Source organism: Otolemur garnettii, unplaced genomic scaffold, assembly GCF_000181295.1.
Source record: "Otolemur garnettii isolate 467f Iridium unplaced genomic scaffold, OtoGar3 scaffold00043, whole genome shotgun sequence".
NCBI lineage: Eukaryota > Metazoa > Chordata > Mammalia > Primates > Galagidae > Otolemur > Otolemur garnettii.
In genome coordinates this window covers 9388313-9409315 of record NW_003852438.1, presented here as the reverse complement: position 1 = coordinate 9409315, position 21003 = coordinate 9388313, and the positions used below count along the sequence as shown (strand labels likewise).

At 36.0% G+C, this 21003-nt stretch overlaps 1 protein-coding gene and 1 pseudogene across 1 annotated transcript; one reads left to right on the top strand and one right to left on the bottom strand.

The window, feature by feature from the left end:
* The first annotated feature begins 2281 nt into the window (after positions 1 to 2281).
* LOC100958072 lies at positions 2282 to 3438 on the top strand (annotated as a pseudogene).
* Positions 3439 to 7565: 4127 nt separating this feature from the next.
* On the bottom strand, positions 7566 to 8504 carry LOC100955972 (olfactory receptor 6C75). Its single transcript, XM_003790478.1, has one exon. The coding sequence runs from the start codon at positions 8502 to 8504 to the stop codon at positions 7566 to 7568; it is 939 nt and encodes a 312-aa protein (XP_003790526.1).
* Between the last annotated feature and the right edge of the window lie 12499 nt (positions 8505 to 21003).

Here is a 21003-nt window from a genome sequence, read left to right as displayed (position 1 = left end):
CCATGACTTGGAAATTATGAACTGAGCTGGAATAAACATTCTGGTGCAAATGTCTGTGTGGTAAAATGATTTTTGTTTTTCTGAGTAGATACCTAGTAATGGAATTGTGGGATCAAATGGAAGGTGGACTTTAGTTCTTCAAAAGTTCTCCATACTTCTTTCCATAAAGGTTGTACTAGTTTGTAATCCCCCAGTGATCCTTTCTCCCCACATCCATGCCAACATCTGCAGATGGGGCTAATCTTACTGGAGTTAGGTGATATATCAAGGTGGTTTGATTTGCATTTCTCTGATGATTAAAAATGATGAGCATGTTCTTCATATGTTTATTGGCCAATTCTGTCATCATCAGAAAAGTTTCTGTTCAAGTCTTTTGCCCACTTATAAAGGGGGCCTTTGGTGTTTTCTTGTTGATTAATTTGAGTTCTCTGTAGAGTCTGGTTATCAGGCCTTTGTCAGATTTGCAACATGAAAAAATCTTCTCCTGTTGTGAAGGCTATCTGCTTGCTTTGGTTGTGGTACCCTTAGCTGTGCAAAAGCTTTTAATCTTGATCAAATCCAATTCATTTATTTTTGAAACTGCTGCAATTTCCCAGGGGCCTTCCCCATAAAACCTTTTCCAAGGCCAATATTTTCAAGCATTTCCCCCACACTCTTTCCTGGATTTTCTTTTTCATGCCTTAAATTTAAAACTATTATCCAACAAGGATAAATTTTTGTCAATAGTGAGATGTGTGGGTCTGGTTTCAGATTTCTACATGAGGCTAACCAGTTCTCTCAGCATCATTTATTAAATGGGGTTTCTTTTCCCCAGTACATGTTTTTGTTAGGCTTATCAAAGATCAAATGGTGATCGTGGCTGGCTTCATCTCTGGATTCTCTACTCTATCCCATAGAAGTGATAACAATGTAACCTAAAAATTTGTACCTCATATTAATTTGAAATTAAAAAAATAAAATCAGAAGATATTTCCTTACCTATGTCAGAATGTCATAATTTTAAAAAAAGCTACTGACATGGATGCAGTGAGAATGGAGTGTTTATACACTGTTGGCAGGAATGTAAATTTGTGGACTGCAACTATGGAAAGCAATATGGAATTTTCTCAAAGAACTAAATGTAGACATACTAGGCAATCCAGCAATACTGCTACTGGGAATCTACCCACTGGAAAAGAAGTCATTTTATTAAAAAGACACTTGCACTCATATGTTTATCACAATACAAATCATAATTGCAAAGGTATGAAAGCAACCTAAGAGCCCATCAACCAAGACTAGATAGAGAGAATGTGAATTCCCATACATACATACATGTACCATGGAATATTATCACCAGCAGAAATAATGACATAACGCCTTTTGCAGCAACTTGAGTGAAACTGGAGGTCATACTGAAGTAACCCAGGAACAGAGAACCAAATACCACAAGTTTTCATTTAAGAGTGGTTGCTGAGCATTGACGATGCTTGGTCATACAGAGTTGGTATGGAAAACTCAGAACAGGAAAAGTGGGAGGGTCTATGGGATGAAAAATTACCCATTAAGTACAATGTACACTATTCAAGTGATGGATATATTAACAACCTTAGTTTTTTTCTTTTTTTGCACCAGAATGTTTATTGAAGCCCAATTCATTATTGCTAAGTCATGGAAGAAGCTCAAGTGCCCATTGACTCATGTGTGATTTAGCCATGTAACAAAAACTCACTAAATCTATTTAAAGAAAAGAGAAAATAGAAAAAAAGCCCAGCAGGATGTGTTTAGCTTTCAAGTGTGCTCTAACATGAAAATAATATCAAAATAAATGAATTGGCATTCAAAAAATTCACTATTCACTGGAAGGCAGATGAAGCTAGCCCCTGTGATTAGGTATTGTAAGTTAATGGAAGAGCTGAGTATGTATTTGTGATCACACACTAACTCAGCTCCAGTATATCCAGATCTGTGCAAAGAGCAAGATGCTGCTTCACCTTACATTTGGGGAATGCCGAAAGGCCAAGAAAATGTATGAACTGGAAATGGTTGTTGTAGAGGCTGGCTGCCATAAATGAACCTCACTCCTCCTTTACCACCAAAGAAAATATGAATTAATTTCTCATGTTTGAGGAAAAAGCAATCCTTTCCAGATTGTCCTGATTAAGTTCATGTCATAGCTGGTCTTTCTTGTGGTATTGAGCTCCTGTATAAAACCACTGTAAGCTCAGAATTATTGGGAGAAAATGATCACATTTGGAATGAACCACTGGAATTTGATATTAGTACTTATTACTTGCTGAGAATGACTTGAATATGCTTTGTTGTTTATACAGTTTTTGGAAGAAGTAAAAAAGGAAGAAATCAACTAAACTATGAATCCCTCTAAAGATCAGACCATACGGAAGGCTGGAAAACATTATCCTTATAGCATGGTTTTTGACTTTCTGACTTTTAAGGCCAGTTGAGATTTGGAGACATAATATTGCACAGATGGTCATCAGGTCCTGATAAACTTGGAGAAATGTTGATTCCAATGGGAACTGTTCAAACAAGTTCATATAATGAAAATGCAACAGCTTTGCATATTAAGTTTCAGTGAATAAAAAATAACCTTGTTATCACCCACCCCTTTGAGAAGATTATTGGAAAAGGAACTGAGATTGCATGCCATGAGTGTACTAATGTGTCAATGGAAAGAAATTGCTTGCTGTACTGAAGGAAATCTTGGACAGGGATCCCTTGTATGAGAATGAAATGGATCCTATTTGAACTTCGCATCAAGACTGCAGAGATAATTTCCCACAGTCACTGCCATAATTATAGCTGTCCACCAAATGGAATAAACTTGAGAATGCTGCTCAGCTTCAGGCGCTGCTTTAGGTTTGGCCTACACAGCACCCCTCTGCCACCCAGGGCATTTCAACTTTCCAGACCAGCAGGTGTGGGAATATGCTATGTGCTGCTTGAGACACATGAATGATGAAGAGCTCTCCCAGTACCGTTTATAACTGGTGCAAGTTTTAAAATATGAGCCTTTTCTTGACTGTGCCCTGTCTAGATTCCTATTAGAAATACCACTTGCTAACCGGAGGACAGGGAAGTTTGTATTGTAGCATCTTAGGTCAAAAGTCTTAGTACAGTTCAGTCATCCTAGAAACATACTGCTGGGAAATTGTGGGGCTCATGAAAGCGCTTTCCAAGCAAGTGGATGTACACTAAGTTAAAAGTTTTAAATATTTTCATCAAACTAAATGCAATAAAGCTAAACAGAGACAAAGGGAAGGAGGCCATGCACAGCTCTTTAAAACAGAGTGCTTACCAAGAAGTCCTCTCTGACCTCCAGTCACCTCTGACCCATGTTTCATCCTCTCGGAACTGTATGTTGACAAAAGCAAACACGGGGAGCTCTCAATCCTCAATGATATGGGAAAGAGAATTGTGTGTTTTCCCTGTGACTGAGTTTTCAACAGAAATTTTATTAAAGATTATTTAATTCAAAGAGGAAAACTAGAGGCCAATATCTCTGACGAACATAAAAACACAAAAACCATCAACAGCACATCAAGAAGATTGTTCATCATTATCAAGTAGAATTCATACCAGGGGGACAAGGCTGATTCAACATGCATAAATCAATAAATGTGATACAACATATTATTAATAAAATGAAGGACAAAACCAAAATGATTATTTTAATATACTATTGAAAAAATTCAATCTCCTTTTATGGCAAAAACTGTCAAAAAATAAAGTGTAAAAGATGGCACCTCAATACAAGAAAGTCCATTATGTGACAAACTCACAGCTAACATCATACCCAATGGGGAAAAGTTGAAAGCTTTTTCTCTATGATCAGGAAAAAGACGGACATGCTCACTTTCAACACTTATTTTTTATAATAACATAATACTGAACATTCTAGACAGAATGATTATACAAGAGAAGGAAATAAAATGCATCTACACTGTAAAGAACAAAGTTAAATTGTCCCAGTTTTCAAATGACATGATCTTGTACATAGATAACCCTAAAAATACCCCCCCCCCCCACACACACAGTTGGAATGAAGGAACAAATTCATTAAAGTTGTAGGATGCAAAATCAACATGTAAATATCAATAGTGTTCACTTACACTAATAGTGAACTATCTGAAAAAGAAATCAAGTAAGAAATTTCACTTATAATAACCACTTAAATGCAATGATTAGAAATCAATTTAACTAAGGAGATGAAAGCGTTCTACCCTGAAAACTAAAATTTTGATGAAAGAAGCTTCAAATACAAACAAATAGAAAGAAGGTATTCAAATAAATAGAAGAAAGGTGTTTATGAATTGAAAGGTGTAGGAATTGAAATTATTGAAATGTTCATATGACCCAATGGGATCTACCAATTTCTTACAATCCCTATCAAAATACTAATGATATTCTTCACAGACATAAACAAAAATTCTAAAATTTATATGAACTCACAGAAGACCCTGAATAACTAAGGCAACTAGAGTCCTCACATTACCTAGTGTCAAAATACAGTACAAAACATCATGGTACTGGCATAAGGCAGACATGTAGACCAGTGAAACAGAATGAAAAGCCCAGAAATCAATCCAGGCATTTGTAGTCTACTGATTTTTGACACAGGTGTTAAGAACATACAATGGGGGAAATTACAGTTTCTTCAACAAAAGGAGTTGGTAACACTATATTAGTATGCAGAATAATGAATTAGACCCTCATTACATGCTGCATACAAAAAGGAATTTAGTATATTTGTTTCGTATATACAAAATTAGTATATTTATTTGATATGTTTAATTTAATTAATTATTTAAATGTAAGTCCCAAAACTCTAAAACTACTAGAGGAAACACAGAAAGCAGATGCAGTGACTTATTGCCTGTAATTGTAGCTGTGTGGGAGAACAGTTTTTAATATCTAGAACTTGAGGAATATTTCATGGGAATATGAATTAATGAAATTCCACTTTGTAGTAACATTAAGATATTTTCATTCTTAGTAACATTTACCTTTATTTGATAGAATTGACTTCCAAGATAATTATTTACCAATGAAAATTAAACTATTTATGATTTTTATTACCTTAAAACAATGATGTAACATTAATTGCCATATGATTAAAAAAGTTATGACAGTTGTATTTTGTGTGATAATTACAGAAATATAATTTTCTCTATTATTAAGGAAATTATTTTTGATATAATACATTGTGAACACTAAATGAGAATAAATAGTTTACTGAAATCCTCCAAAAACATGACTGCTAATATATACCTGATACATTTCCCACCAAACCTCTCCTTAGCAATAAAAGCTTCATTATTCCTTAATACTTTAAAGTAACATTTTGCAATAGATCATAAGAATATTACAGTCAACTTCTTCAGTTAATTTTTGTTGATCAAGAGGGTCTATTTTCCTTTGGTCTCTTATTTTCCCCTCCCTCTCACTCACACACACTTGTAGATAGAAGGTGCCCCCCAAACGTATACACATTTTAAGAAAGGAAAAAACTATTAAAATTGTAACATGGGCTCATGCCTTTAATCCTAGCACTCTGGGAGGCCGAAGCAGGATGATGGCTTGAGCCCAGGATGAGGTGGCTGTGAGCTAAGCTGATACAATGGAGTATGACTCTGTCTCAAGAAAATAAATAAAGAAAGAAAAATATATACTGATAACAAAAGATAAATATAAGTCACACTGAGCACCTCTTATAATTATATAAGTAAAACATAACTTGAGTTTTACAAATTTAATACAGTTTTTTTCTTTCTTAAAATTGGTATACATTTTTTGGTACCCTCCATATAGTTTATATTCATTTTGTTAACATTTGTGTGTTGGTTTTCACACTCTGTTTTTTATCACTTTTGTGTGTCTGTCTGATATAATCTTTAAAAAATCAGCTTTATATTTTCTTACTTTACAAATTCATAATCAAATAAGAATATCACTTCATTTTGCACTTTGTGGTAATATGTTAGAAACTGTTTGAAAAATATAGGTAAGCTATTTTTAAAAAGCACAATGGTAGGACATGGTGAGTGCTCAAGGACACTCTTCTGTGAGAAAGTAGTATTTCTGTCATGGAATTTAGAAAATATAAAAAGCTCTTTACATCAACTTATATATCAGACTAAGCTGAAAATCAAGAAATCAAGGTCAGATCCACTTTGCCTCTAACAGTGAGTCGGACTCACAGCTTTTCCCCATGACAACCAATTTTCATAATGATACAGTGGAGTTGAGGGACTTATTAACTGTAAGAACTGGGCTTGAACACATTTTTTACAGTTCTCAAATACTCCTAAAAGTCACTTCATTTTGTAACAGGATCAGGGAATTGAAACCAATAGACCCTCCCCAAAGATTAAAGGGGAAGGAACTTTATTTGCCAACCGGGACACTCAAGAGGCCATCAGCCTTAAAGTAATGAGCCCCCTGCCCCAGCTCTGTCCCTGTCCTTTTATTGGACACCCAAGTAGACATACAAAGGAATTATCATAATATTTCTGATTTGGAGGTGTTAAATCATGTGCAGGGTTTGCAGAAGCAGAAGCAATCAGCAAGGGTTAGTTTCAAAGGACCTAGGAAGCTAATTTTTATAAATTCTTAAGGCCCCGGTTACCATGAGAAGGACCTTGCAAGAGAGTCTTTGGGTTTCTGAGAAGCCTTTGTTTTTTTAGCCTTCACTTTTTGCAGGCATCCTCCCTCAATTTGATACAACTAAGGGGGGTAGAACTTTCTGTGAAAGACAAAGAAAAAGATAGTACTATAGGTTCACTAATGAAGGAAGACAAGTCCTTAGGAATTCATATGTCATCATTTTCCATATAGGCTGTAAAGAACCAACATACATATAAGGTATAAAAATAAAAAATGTCAATATTCCCTTCTAGATTCTTAATTTGTCATTTTCTTCATCATATCAATAGGAAAAGCAGTTTTGTAGCAATTTGAAGAATCTGAAAACAAATATGAATTTTATCAGGGTAATGATAGAAACATTCTCAGTCAAATAATCTTTATTTTAGGAAATATTACCAAAGCAAACTATAAAGTAAAGGTCATCTCTTTGCTTGTTTCTGCACATTTTAACCATAATTTATTAATAAACATAAGGAGACACTTTAATAATACTTTTAGTTTTATAGCATGTTATTCCTGGTGACAATGAGGAAAGAATTTTAGAGATATTATTAATTATAGATTTCTTAAAAAATAAATTTTTTCATTTGAATGCAGTTCTAGGTAAGCTTCCTAATTTATAGCAATATCTATTTTACAGATGAATTCATAATCTCTCTTGCCTTCATATGAGAAACACTAGTGCTTATTGATTTACCTAAAAATTCAGTTACACAGGTAAGAAATCAAATACTATCTCTATAACTTAAGATAATTAAGTCCTTGTTTTTATGCTAATCAGATAAAGAGGTGTTGATGATATATAACCATGTCTAACTGGAGGAGTGAAGTGAGGCCTTTAGAGATAGTTAATGTAGAGGGAGAGAGAGATTTCCGTTCAGCTTTGCTGTTGGGGTACATGTTACACATAATCACATTCATTTTTTTGAAGAAAAGATTACCCTTTGGACCATGCTTTTAAGGGCTTGTTTTACCTGCTGGTTCCTTAGTGTGTATATGAAGGGATTCAAAAGAGGAGCTACTGAAGTATTAAGCACAGCTACTCCTTTGCTTAAAGTCACCCTTTCCCTGGCAGAAGGCTTAATGTACATGAATATGCAACTACCATAAGACAGGGAAACAACTATCATATGGGAGGAGCAAGTGGAAAAGGCTTTTTTCCTTTGACTCATAGAAGGAATTCTCAGAATTGTCCGGATTATATTTGTGTAGGAGAGAATAACTAACGTCAAGGTGACCATGAGTGTTACCACAGCTAAAAAAAATGCCATGAGTTCTAGAAAGTGAGTGTTTGTACAAGAAAGCTGCAGAATTGGAGAAGAATCACAGATAAAATGATCAATTATATTAGAGGCACAGAAATCCAACTGCAGAAGAAGGATTATTGGTGGAAAGATGATCAGAAATCCTGCAAGCCAAGAGCTGAAGACAAGAAGGGTACATACCCTGGTGCTCATGATGGTTGTGTAATGAAGAGGTTTGCAGATGGCCACATATCGGTCATAGGACATAGCAGCCAGAAGATAAAATTCGGTTACCCCCAAAAAGATGAAAAAAAATAGCTGAGCCACACAACCATTATAGGAAATGGTTCTGTCTCCTGTGATGATGGTGACAAGGAACCTGGGGATGCAGACGGATGTGAATGATATTTCTAGAAATGAGAAATTCCGAAGGAAGAAATACATGGGGGTCTGCAGATGGGGATCTGTAAGGGTAAGGGTGATAATGATCAGATTCCCAGTCACGCTTAGCATGTAGGTAACAAGAAGAAATATGAAGAGTACAATCTGCCACTGTGGGTCACTTGTCAATCCGAGAAGAATAAAGTCTGTTACTGATGTGGAATTTCTCATTATTTTCTTTCTTTATAAAGGCATTCTGTATTTAAGCTGTCAAACAGATGTCGAAATAAGGAAGTTAGGACATCAATAAAGAAATTTGGTGATATTTTTGTCTGTGTCAGGCTTATTTCATTTATTATCATGCCCCACAGCTATAACCAAGATGTCACAAATGTTAGTATGACAATATGTCCTTTTTATTTTTTTCTGAGATAGACTTTCACTCTGTCACCCTGGGTAGGCTGCCTTGGCATCAGCCTAACTCACAGTAACCTCAAACTCCTGGGTTCACACAGTCCTCCCGCCTCAGCCTCCCAAGTATCAGGACTACAAGCACTTACCACAACACCTGGCTAATTTTTCTATTTTTAATAGAGATGGATGGGGTCTCGCTCTTGCTCAAACTGATTTCAAAATCCTGAGTTCAAGCAATCCTCCCACCTCGGCCTCCCAGGGTGCTAGGATTAAAGGAGTGAGCCATCGGGCCTGGCCTGGTCCTTCTTTTAAAAGACTGGGTCATATTCCATTGTATACAGTTATGCATCAATCTCCCTACCCATCTATCTCATATATATATGCCCTAACATCTATCTATCTATACTAATATTTTAAAGGGTACAAATCTGCAACTATGCAGAATGAATAAATCTAGAGATCTAAGGTACAGCCCAAGACCTACAGATAAAATATTATACTGCATAATGAAAGCTTTCTGAGAGAATACATTTCAGGTGATTTTATCACAAAAAAAGATGAAAGGATGAATAGAATAATTTGTTTGATTGTAGCGACCATTTCAGTAAGTACATGTACATCAAAATATCACATTGTACACCTTACATATATATAATAACATCTTAGGAAAAAGCATACACACCCTTTAAAAATCATTATTGCTCTTTGCTTTTAGAGAAAAATGAATTTATAGTACATACACAGTTTATTACCTCATATATTAATTATTCCTGCATTTCCTTCATTTATTCTCATATATTTCTGCATAAATCTGTCTTCTGAATGTTTCCATGTATTCCCTGGAAGCAAGAAAAGATGAAACTTCTGCCATTAAAATATTTTTAAATAAAACTCTTGAGATTTCATTGCCACCATATCACTGCACTGTGTGAAAAATTTTATTTTTGTCTTTCTTTTCATGTATTTTTTATTTTATTATTTTCAATAATCCCTTATTTCTGCTCCCTCATTCAAACTTTTATAGTCTATAATAGCAACTGAGTCTTCCAAAGTAATGTGTTCCTGCTAATGGTTCACAGAGATGTTTAGTGGAAGGGAGAGCAGACCCAGTCTAACTTCAATGTTTGTATTGCAAAACGCTCAGGTTTTAATTACTAATCTGTTATAATGGTCTCTTATAAAATTGCAAACATTTTCTTCTTGAATATTTTTTGTTTATGTCATGAGTCTACTCTGACATATAAAGTAGTACTTCTGTTATTATGCTAGTAATTTTTAGTAAACTGTAAGTACTCTTACTTGCTTTTTTTCCAAAATGACACAGCACTTTGCATAACATTACTTATTTTTTTCTTGAGGGATAATAAATAAGAATAGTTTAATATTCAGGTAAGTTGTAAGCAGGCAATAATTATTTTCCTTTTTCCTATTTTTTGCTTTCTATATCATTCCCAATGTTATGCAGAATTTGTTTATTTGGTTGTTCATGTTTGAAGTTATTATTAAAGCTTTAGATACACTGTTATTTAAGATAATTTTTTTTCAATACTTAAGGATCCAAACAGCCTGCCTAAGTCCATAAAGCCTCATTTGTTTTGTATGTTCTTCAGACATGCTAGATCTATCCGTCCCAATAACACTTTTTCAGAGTTAGTGAACTAATTAATACATGTATGTGAATTAGTTTAACCCAAACTTTACCAGTAAAATTTCTAGGATAGATATATTTCTTCTCTCCATTATCTACTCTTTGAAGTCAAATGATACGCAGGTTCTTTTTGGCCTTTTGCCTTTATATGACTGCTAATCTTTGCTATGCATAAGATTCACTTTGTACAAAAACAAAAACACAAAGTATATCTGCTCAGTATTAAAACATATCAAATAAGTTGTTTTAATATTATACAAAACGATTCCATGGTTTCCTGATGTTGATTTTATTATAAAGGATAATTAGCAAATATATAGATATTACACAAAAAATCATATAGTCTATCAATAACAAATATTTATTTTATAATGACAAAAAAGTTACATGAAATTTTTCACATAGTATTTATTAAATTTTTCTTTTATTTATATATTTCACATAAATTGAATGGTTTATTTTATTGATAAAATCATATAAAGTATATGAAACATAAGTATAAATTATTAATGTTAAAGCAGAAATTATATTCCTAAAAGAACATACTTACTTGTACGGTAAATACAACTGGTTTAATCAATGTTATTTCTAATTGCTAATTAATCTGCCTGTGCATAAGTGCTTTGGGATTTTGCAAAATTCCCCTCTATCATCTTATATTTGTAATCAAATATTTAAAATATTGATAAGGATAATTTCAAGAGATTCTCTACAAATGTTCCATAAGAAAGGCATACATTAACCCTTTTCTATACATTAATTCAAACTTCTTAAGATTTGAGGTCTCTAAATATCCTGCCATCATTTAAAGAAGTAATATCTTGATACTTGAAATAAATTATAGTTAAAATGAAGGTTAATGCAATGTGTTTCCAAGCTTGATGAATAAGATATGAGCTTCTATGCAGAAGTAATGTAATTCAGGCTAGCCATAATTTTATCTGTTCCATTACAATGGACTCAAGGGAATTATTTGAATGAATAAACAAAAGATACCATGGAGATTGGTGTTCCCAAGATACTAAACACTAAATAGTAATCCAAATTATTGTACAGTTTAGAATAGAATATTTGGATGATAGCAGCCTGAAATGAGAGCAGAAGAAGATATATAAGGATGTACATTTTCAATAGGAGAAGGAAGAAATAGAAATTAATAACCTCTTAATAACAATAGAATAAACTGTGAATCAGTGGAGTTTTCTCTTTTAGGGAAACGTTAAGAATTCATTCTGATATTTTAGAATGGGCCTAAGGTCTCCATAATTATACGTTATTAAAGATGCTAGAATAGTTTTTAAAGATTTTGTGTTTCCATTGACTGATACATAGAAAATTGGATCATAATTACTATTATTTATTCATTCAATAACTCCTTTATGAATGTTTATTATGTATTGTGTTCAGCCATAGGTTCTGAGAATGCAAAGATGATAAAGATAGCTCTTTGCATTGTTTTTACTTCCTACAGAAGTAAAATGTGAAAATTCTGCATCAGTTTTGAAATCTGAGTCCCTTTTTCAAGTCCAATGCAAACAACATTTTCCTACACCGGTTGTATTATTGTTCATTGTTTTGATATGAAAATACATCTGTAACATCCCTTTTACATTATTTTGACACATTTTTAGTTCATATGTAATCCAAGAGCTTCATAAATAGTTCAAAATAAATGAAAATTGAAATGGTTTAGTGATCTTAAGAAGATAGGCACTTTCTGAAAAAAATAGTTTATGATTATTTTTGTTTCTTTGGAAGACACAAAGTTATGCAAGGTATAAGATTAGTATGATAAAAAAGAATCAAGCAATACAAAGAACATATCAAAGAGAAAAAAAATTAAAGCATAATAGCTATGTTAAACTCAAAGTTTAAAAATTAATTTATTAATGACCAAAATCAATAACTTGAGTAAACATGGTCCTGTCTAATTATAAATATTATTACAATAGCAATACATATGGTGCTCATCTATAGGCAAAATTATTGTTTAAAATTATACATTATGAGGGACACATTATTAAATAAAAAGGCGTGGAAACTTGCTTTAGTGCATATGAACTTGATTATATCTGCACAAAGAGCCAATTTTCCAATAAAGTCCTATTCTTGGTTACCAGGTGTATATTAATCTTTGAAGGGCACTATCAACCCAGTAAAGTGTCTCAGATAAATACTTCTCATAACAGTTTTAAGTAATAATATATATCTCCAGTGAGAAAAGCAAAAGTTTTCAGAAATTTTAACAAAGTAAGATTTCTATCAATATTTTCAATAATATATTACAGTAACATGCATAACTTATAGAATGTAAGTAATTAAATCTGCTAAATTAAGATTAAATAAATAATTTAAATTAAGGAGTAACTAATTTTTTTTTTTTTTTTTTTTTTTTTGAGACAGAATCTCAAGCTGTTGCCTCTGGTAGAGTGCCCTAGAGTCAAAGCTCACAGTAACTTCAAACTCTTGGGGTTAAGTGATTCTTTTGCGTCAGCCTCCCAAGTAGCTAGGACTACACGTGCCTGCCACAATGCCTGGCTAGTTTTAGGTTATAGTTGCATTGCTGTTTAGCAGGCCTGGGCCATGTTTGAACCTGCCAGCCTCGGTGTATGTGGCCAGTGCTCTACCCACTGACCTATGGGAGCTGCCTAATTAAATATTTTAATACATCTTTTAAAAACAAACTCATCAAAGATTGAAGATTGTCTTTAAACTCATGGTTTATCACAACCAGTTACTAGTGATAAGACCTATATGTTAATATTTTTCTGTAATTACCTTAATATTCACACTTAGAATCAAACATTTTCATGATTGAAATGACTGATTATCTAATATGCATAGAGAAGGAAATAAATGTGTGAATATTTAGTACCAGTCTTTACAAAATTGAGGCTAAAACCTAATCAATTGAATGTATAAAACTATAAATTAGGAACAAAAGAGAAATGAAAAAAATGATATTTAAATTTATCTATTGCATATTAATACATTCCTTTCTATTTGTCCATCCAATCTATTTGATTTTATCTTCCAAGTTAAACAAAGAAACACTTCTTAGTTAACTTAGTTGCTTCTCTGCCAAACAAATAAGCTCTTACAAAATATTTTCTCTTAGCATGGTTTTATTTCTCACACACATTTGCTTTATTTGAAGAATACAAATAAAGTAAACTAATTGTCTGGGAAGAAATAGAAAACTTCCAAGAATTGTAGCAGAAGATTTTATCCCTGTGTATGTTAATAATGAGGTAAAATTAATTTTAAATTCTGCAGACTTTATGGAGATAAACACAGAGAATTTGTAGATATTTAACACAGAGAATTTGTAGATATTTTTATTTAATAAGGTGTTTATAGGAAAATTCAAAGTATGATTCTAGATATATAGAAAAAGCAAAAGTTATAACGAGGATGTATAATGATTATATGTTATAATGAGTCTTCCATTACCCTCTTCCCTATGGTTGCACATATTGAAAAGTAATTACAATCAAAAAAGGTAGAATAATTTAGTAGCTAAAAATGTGGTTATAAATATTGGCTTAGCTTGACAAGTAAAAGGGGTTCAGCGAGGTATGTTTAGCCTCTGGCTCAGTGAGTAGGGTGCCGGCCCCATATGCCGAGGGCCGGTACAAACCCAGCCCCAGCCAAACTGCAAGAAAAAAAAAATAGCCGGGAGTTGTGGCGAGTGCCTGTAGTCCCAGCTACTTGGGAGGCTGAGGCAAGAGAATCACCTAAGCCCAAGAGCTGGAGGTTGCTGTGAGCTGTGACTCCACAGCATTCTACCGAGGGTGACAAAGTAAGACTGTCTCTAAAAAAGAAAAAAGTAATAATAATAAAAAAGAGATAGCCTTGCTGTTGTATCCACATGGAAAATTCTTCAGGAACTCATGTCATAAAATCACTCTTGATTTCTGTTGGATGCAGGATTATTGAATGATGCCACCGCAAAGCTGTGTTAAAATACATGAGCTGGTCAGAAATTGAAGAGGTTAATGTAACTCCATTTAGAAATGAAGAGGTTAATGTAACTGCATCTTGGAACTAACTCCCCACTCCCCTCCTGGGCAAAGTTGCCCAGGAAGAATCAGTCTATCAAAAGGAGACTGGTTTTCTCCTCTGTACTTCTTGGCAGCCAGTCTGAAGGGGACCGGCTTCCCCCCAATCCCTGCACTTCTGGGCAAGGTCAATCAGCCCAGATCCAGCCAGTCTATCAGAAGTGGACAGGCAACCCTCCTCTGGAAAGTCCCTAACTGTAAATCCACCCTATAGCCCCTCTGGCGTATCAGGTGGGGCCAAGCATCCCTGGACAACAGCTCAGCCAATGGCAACCCCTCCCGACAAAACACCCAGTGAAATTCCTCTATACACTTTAAAAATCTCCCCTTCGCTTCATTTCTGGGTTGCCCTTCCCCTGCTACGCTGTAGGGTGGAGTGACCCAGGCATATGCTTGCAAATAAAGCACTTCGTTGTCTTTGCATGTGTGTGGTGGTCTCTCAGTGGCGAGTTTGGTCCCAACAAAATCAAGTGACTATGATGTCTGTGTAATTTATACCATTTTTCATAAATAAGGAGTCAATGGGCTTTCCTTTGAATGAGTGAGATGTAGAGGTAGAACATGACATTTTATGAAATCATTCAAGGTTATTGGGAGGGTTTCTTGCCTTTAGGAAGATGGGATTAGGCACTATTTTTTAAAAATATAACTTCTTATTTTGCAATAATTTAAAAAATAAACAGTTGCAAAAATACACTATTCACTCAACTGTCATTAAATACAAAATTTTACATGACTGATAGAGGGCAGGTGGTACCCTGGCTCTGATCGCTCCAGGCCTGGGAGGAAGGACCTGCTTCAACCTTCTGCATTGTGGAGCGGGTGTGTGTGTAGGTGCAGCTAGATGCAGGGAGGCGAGGGCGGGAGAACCAAGTATGTTGGAGAGGTGCAAGCAGGGCAAGCCTACTGATCCCTGGGAAGTTGAGGAAGACCTTGGCACAGCCAGGGCTGCTGCACTAGCCACCTCTTCTTTCCTCTTATTTCAAGGTACAGTATGAATGGCGAGAAGCTGCCTTCCACAGCACACACAGAACTTCCGAAGTAGAGAATGACTGCTACAGGGTTCCCTCATTCAGGGCTGAAAAATGACCCTCTCATTTCCTAGGCCTGGCCAATTTTATGTAAGTTTCCTAGACCTGGACAATTTCATGAAGGAAATGGCTCTTTCACCTTGACCCTAGCAGAAGGGATTATATCCATTCTTTTGTAACTAAGTCCTGGCCAAATGTAACTACAAAGGACCCATGCAACTATATATATTCCTAGATAAAGGACCCAGGCAGACAGAGGAGATTTTCTGATTTGGGTCTTTCCCTCTGCCAGAAGCTCAGGTGCTTTTTCTGTATAATAAATCCTATCTTACTACTGATCTGTGATCCGTGGATTTAGTCTTCAAATCCCAAGACCAAGGACCTACTGAAGAAAGAAATTCTGTTAACATAACCATAGTACAATTATAATGTCTCCTAAATTAGACTTTAATACAATGCTATTAACTAAACTATAGACTTAATTTTTTTCTTCTATTTTTCTCTTACTGTCCTTCACCTTTCTATGGATCAAATCCAAGGCCAACATTTCAGTTAAAAGGGATGTTCCTTAGTTTCCTCTCATCTGTGAAAGTTCCTAAAGTCTTTGGAAGAAGTACTTTGATACTACACAAATCAAGTTAAGTTTGCTCTTAAACTTTCATCCACTAATATTTTATCATTCTATGGGGATCTTGCCTACAATTATTACTGTCTTTCCAATGGCGTATTTATATTTCTCTTATTTCTTCTATATTTATTAATTGGCTTTTTTTTCTATAAGAAAAACAGTAGGCAGCGCCCATAGCTCAGTGGATTGGGTGCCGTACACATACACGAGGCTGGCGGGTTTGAACCCAGCCAAGAATCTCTTAAGTCCATGAGTTTGAGGTTGCTGTGAGCTGTTACACCACAGCACTCTCACTCTGAGGGTGACATAGTGAGAGTCTGTCTCAAAAAAAAAAAAAAAAAGAAAAGAAAAACAGTAATTATTCCTTTCTTTCCTTTTATCTGTTTATTCATTCATTTATAACAGTATGCACTAATAAATGTTGATTTTATTTTTTGCTTCAGTATCTGATACAATTTATTTTGTTTTTCATATTCTTCAGTTTTGGCCATTGGCTGCCCTGTCTGGTTGACTCCTGAGTCCTTTCAGTCCCACTCCATCTTTTCAGGTCCTCCTAGACCTGTCAGTGGACAGAGACGGGAAATCTATGCATGCACACTAATCCATGTACACACACACACATGCACCAATATGCTGGTATACGTATGCATAAAGATAGATGCCGGTATATGTATCCATAAAGTTTCCATAGGCATTGAAATAGCAATACTGAATTCTTGCTTCTAGGGTTAGATGAGTGTAAGCTTTCGGTCAGAACATTTTCATCAACCAAATCCATTTGTTGTATAGGTCACATTCAATTTGTTTCATATAGATTAGTTTGTTAAAGTCCTTATAAAACAAGCCAGTCTCATCAACACTGAAAACCTCTTTTACATAAATGTTTTCATATTTGATACACATCAAGTATTTAAAAAAATGTCTTCCATTGCCTCCTGATCTGTAGCACCTGTTTTGCCTGCAGTTTTAACACTATTCCCACCTTGAAACCTAAACCAGCAAGCCTAGCTGGTTTTCCCACCATTGGGTAATGTCATCACACATTTCTTTGGCTTTTAGCCTCACAGCAGTGCTTTCCCTATGCTTTTTCTAAAAAAATCAGTTCTCATTTCATGCATCCACAAATTTAGGTGCTTTTCATCTTTTCCACAGCTTCATCATACACTAAAATTGTTAGTTAAGCACTTTTAGGAGAATGGTAATATGCAGATAGATGAATTTCTTCTTTCTTTTCCTGATACACTGTATAGTATTCATTAACATGGATTCATTAACATTGAATTAATTGCCAACAACCCTAAAACTAATGACTGAGCAAAGCTTATCTAACACTTGATTTTCTTCCTAAATCTTATTGCACCTTTTTGCTGTTAAGAAATTTTGATAGTACTTTAGTTCACCTTTGGGGTGGGGGGGCATTGTAAGCAGTGAAAACATTCGTAAAGAAACAGGAAATTGTGGCACTGAATAGACCATCAAAAGACCACTTGTTTCAGATTTGAGAGCTGAAACAGAGGCAGAGCATTATCTTGCCTAACCTCAACTGAGATTATGCAGGCTGGGTAACTCAAGATTGTTGCTGCTCTCTACATGTCCCAAATGACTATGAAAGTGACTCTAATATTTATGTGGGAGCTGCAAATACACTTTTGCCAATAGGAAAATTTGCAAATACAGAATCCATAAATAATGGGAGGTGGGGGCAAATTGGCCAACAGGTATCAGCCTCCTAGAAGCTCCTATTCAGAGGGAAGGATAACATCCAGAAAACACCCAACAAAGTTGAAGACTAGGAGCCCAGCTGAGAGAGAGAAGAGTCATACCTGCAGGATACCTCTGCTGATGCAAGCTGAGACTCCTGGAGTGCAACTTACAGGTATATGGAACATCTCAAGGAAAAATATCTGTCTCATCCCCCAAGAAAGCTGTGTTTTTCTCTTTGCTTTCTCTTCATCTGCTCCTGTAAGCTTCCTACAGGTGAGAGATGAACTGAGGACATATTTTCTCAGCCCATGTGTGAGAGCTAAGGACAGTGGGGTCTACTCTCCTAGATGGTCTCTGCTGAGACTCCGAACACCCTATTGCCAAGCAGAAAAATTGAACTAAAGTTTCCACTGCCATTTTGAATCTCCAGTCCACCCTTCCCCCCTTGCCTGCAAAGACAGTGAGAGGAGGCCCAAGAGTAGCGTCCCCCCGCCCGAGGGAACAAGCGCACTGTCCTGGCCCTGCAGTCATGTTCCCCATGCAGCTGCTGCCTTTCCCCTGCCCCGGGGTCTCCCTGGAGGGCTGAACCAGGACTAATCCAGATGCTACTATTTCCCTGCTCTCCCGTCACCCCGGTGGGGGCCTAACCAGGACTGATCTGGCTGTGTGTGTTCCACACCATTGCTGTTCCCCTGCCCCCTAGTCACCCCGGCAGGGCTAAACTAGGACTGATGTGGCCATATGGGTGCCCGGGCACCGCTGCTACCCTTCTCCTGCCCCTGGTTGCCCTGGTGGGGCAGAACTAGGACTGATCCAGCCGTGTGTGTTCCCCACACAGCCGCTGCCATTCCCCTGCACCCAGGTTGCCCTGGTGGGGCTGAACTAGAACTGATCCAGCTACTACCATTCCCCTGCCCCTGGTCGCCCCAGCAGAGCCGAACCAGGACTGATCCTGCCCTACGTATTCTTCACATAGCTGCTTCCATTCCCCTGCCCCCTGGTCACCCAGGTGACAGAACGAGGTCTGATCCAGCTGTGCACATTCCTGCTCGGCCACTGCCATTCCCCTGCCACTCCCCCAGTCACCCCAGCCCCCAAGAACTGGGAGAAGAGGTCAGACATGCCCTGTCTCTCTGGGCAACCAGAACAAGCTGGCACCTTCTCCAGTGGCAGCCACTGACTGAACGGGTCTGATAAGGTCTCCAAACAGTATAAACTCAGCATGGGGTGGAATTAGCAAAAAAACTCTGGCAACTTGAATAACCAGAGTCAACTCTCCCAAGGAAAAATGGGGCAGATGCAATTAAAGACCCATCCATAAACAGATGGCTAAGATGTCAGAAATTGAGTTCAGAATTTGGATAGCAAATAAGATTAACAGAATGGAAGAAAGGAAGGAATTAAAATTTCAAGAAATTATTCAAAAGATGTCTCAAGAATTCAATGATTTCAAAGATAAAATGACCAAAGGTTTTGAAACACTGAGGCAAGAGGTTGCAGCCCTCAAAAATCTGAAAAATATGGTAGAATCCCTCAGTAACAGAATGGAGCAGGCAGAAGAAAGGATCTTTGACATTGAAAACAAAGCTTTTGAACATGCCCAAGCACTCAAAGAAGAAAAGAAATGGAGAGCAAAAATGGATCTTTCTCTCAGAGAGCTCTTGGATAATTCAAAGAAAACTAATATTCGCTGTACAAGAATCCCTGAAGGTGACAAAGTTGCTTCACAAAAAAACAGAGGCTCTTCTTCATGAGATTATGAAAGAGAACTTTCCAAACATGCCAAGAGATTCTGAAATTCAGATAGCAGATAGTTTCAGAGCCCCAGCATGACTCAACCCGAACAAGAGATCCCCCAGACACATCATAATTAACTTCACCAAAGTTAATATGAAAGAGAAAATTCTGAAAGCAGTTAGACATAAGAAAACCATAACCTACAAGGGGAAGAGTATTAGGATATTGCAGATCTCTCTGCTGAAAACTTTCAGGCTAGAAGAGAATGGTCATTGACTTTTAATCTCCTAAAACAAAATAATTTTCAACCCAGGATCCTGTATTCAGCTAAACTGAGTTTCATCTATGATGGAAAAATTAAATACTTTAGCAACATTCACATGTTGAAGAAATTTGCCATAACTAAACCAGCTCTCCAGGAAATTCTCAAACCTATCCTCCATAATGACCAGTGCAATCCTCCACCACAAAAGTAAACTCACTCAGAAACGTTTGATCAAATTCCAACCTCCACAGTGGCAAAAGGATTAAAAATGTCTACTGGACTTTTGAGCAACTTGATGCTCAAAATTTTACCAGGCTTATCAATAATTTCAATCAGTGTGAATGGCTTAAATTGTCCTGTAAAGAGGCCCAGATTGCCTGATTGGATACAGAAACTCAGACCAGACATCTGTTGTATTCAAGAATCACATCCTACTTTAAAAGATAAATATAGACTCAGGGTGAAGGGATGGTCATCTATATTCCAGGCAAATGGAAAGCAGAAAAAAGCAGGTCTTGCAATTTTATTCACAGATACAACAGGGTTTAAACCAACAAAAGTAAGCAAAGACAAGGTTGGCCACTTTATATTTGTTAAGGGTAATACTCAACATGATGGGATCTCAATTATCAGTATCTATGCACCCAACCAGAATGCACATCAATTTATAAGAGATACTCTAACAGGCATGAGCAACTTGATCTCTCCCAGTTCCATTGTAGTCGGAGATTTTAACATTCCTTTGGCAGTGTTGGATTGCTCCTCCAATAAGAAGCTTAGCAAAGAAATTTTAGATTGAAATGTATCTATTCAACTTTTGGACCTAACAGACATCTACAGAACATTTTATCCTAACAAAATTGAATATACATTTTTCTCATCAGTCCATGGAACATACTCTAAAATTGATCACATCTTAGGTCATAAGTCTAACCTCAGTAAATTTAAAAGAATATAAATCATTCCATGCATCTTCTTGGACCATCATGGAATAAAAGTTGAACTCAGTAACAAAAGGAATTTTCAGTCTCTTACAAAAACATGTAAGCTAAATAATCTTATGCTGAATGATAGATGGGTCAGAGACGAGATCAAGAAGGAAATTACCAAATTTTTATAATGAAATGATAATGAAGACAGGCATTATCAGAACCTCTGAGATACCACAAAGGCAGTACTAAGAGGGAAATTTATAGCATTACAGGCCTTCCTCAAGAGAAAAGAAAGAGAAGAAGTTAACAA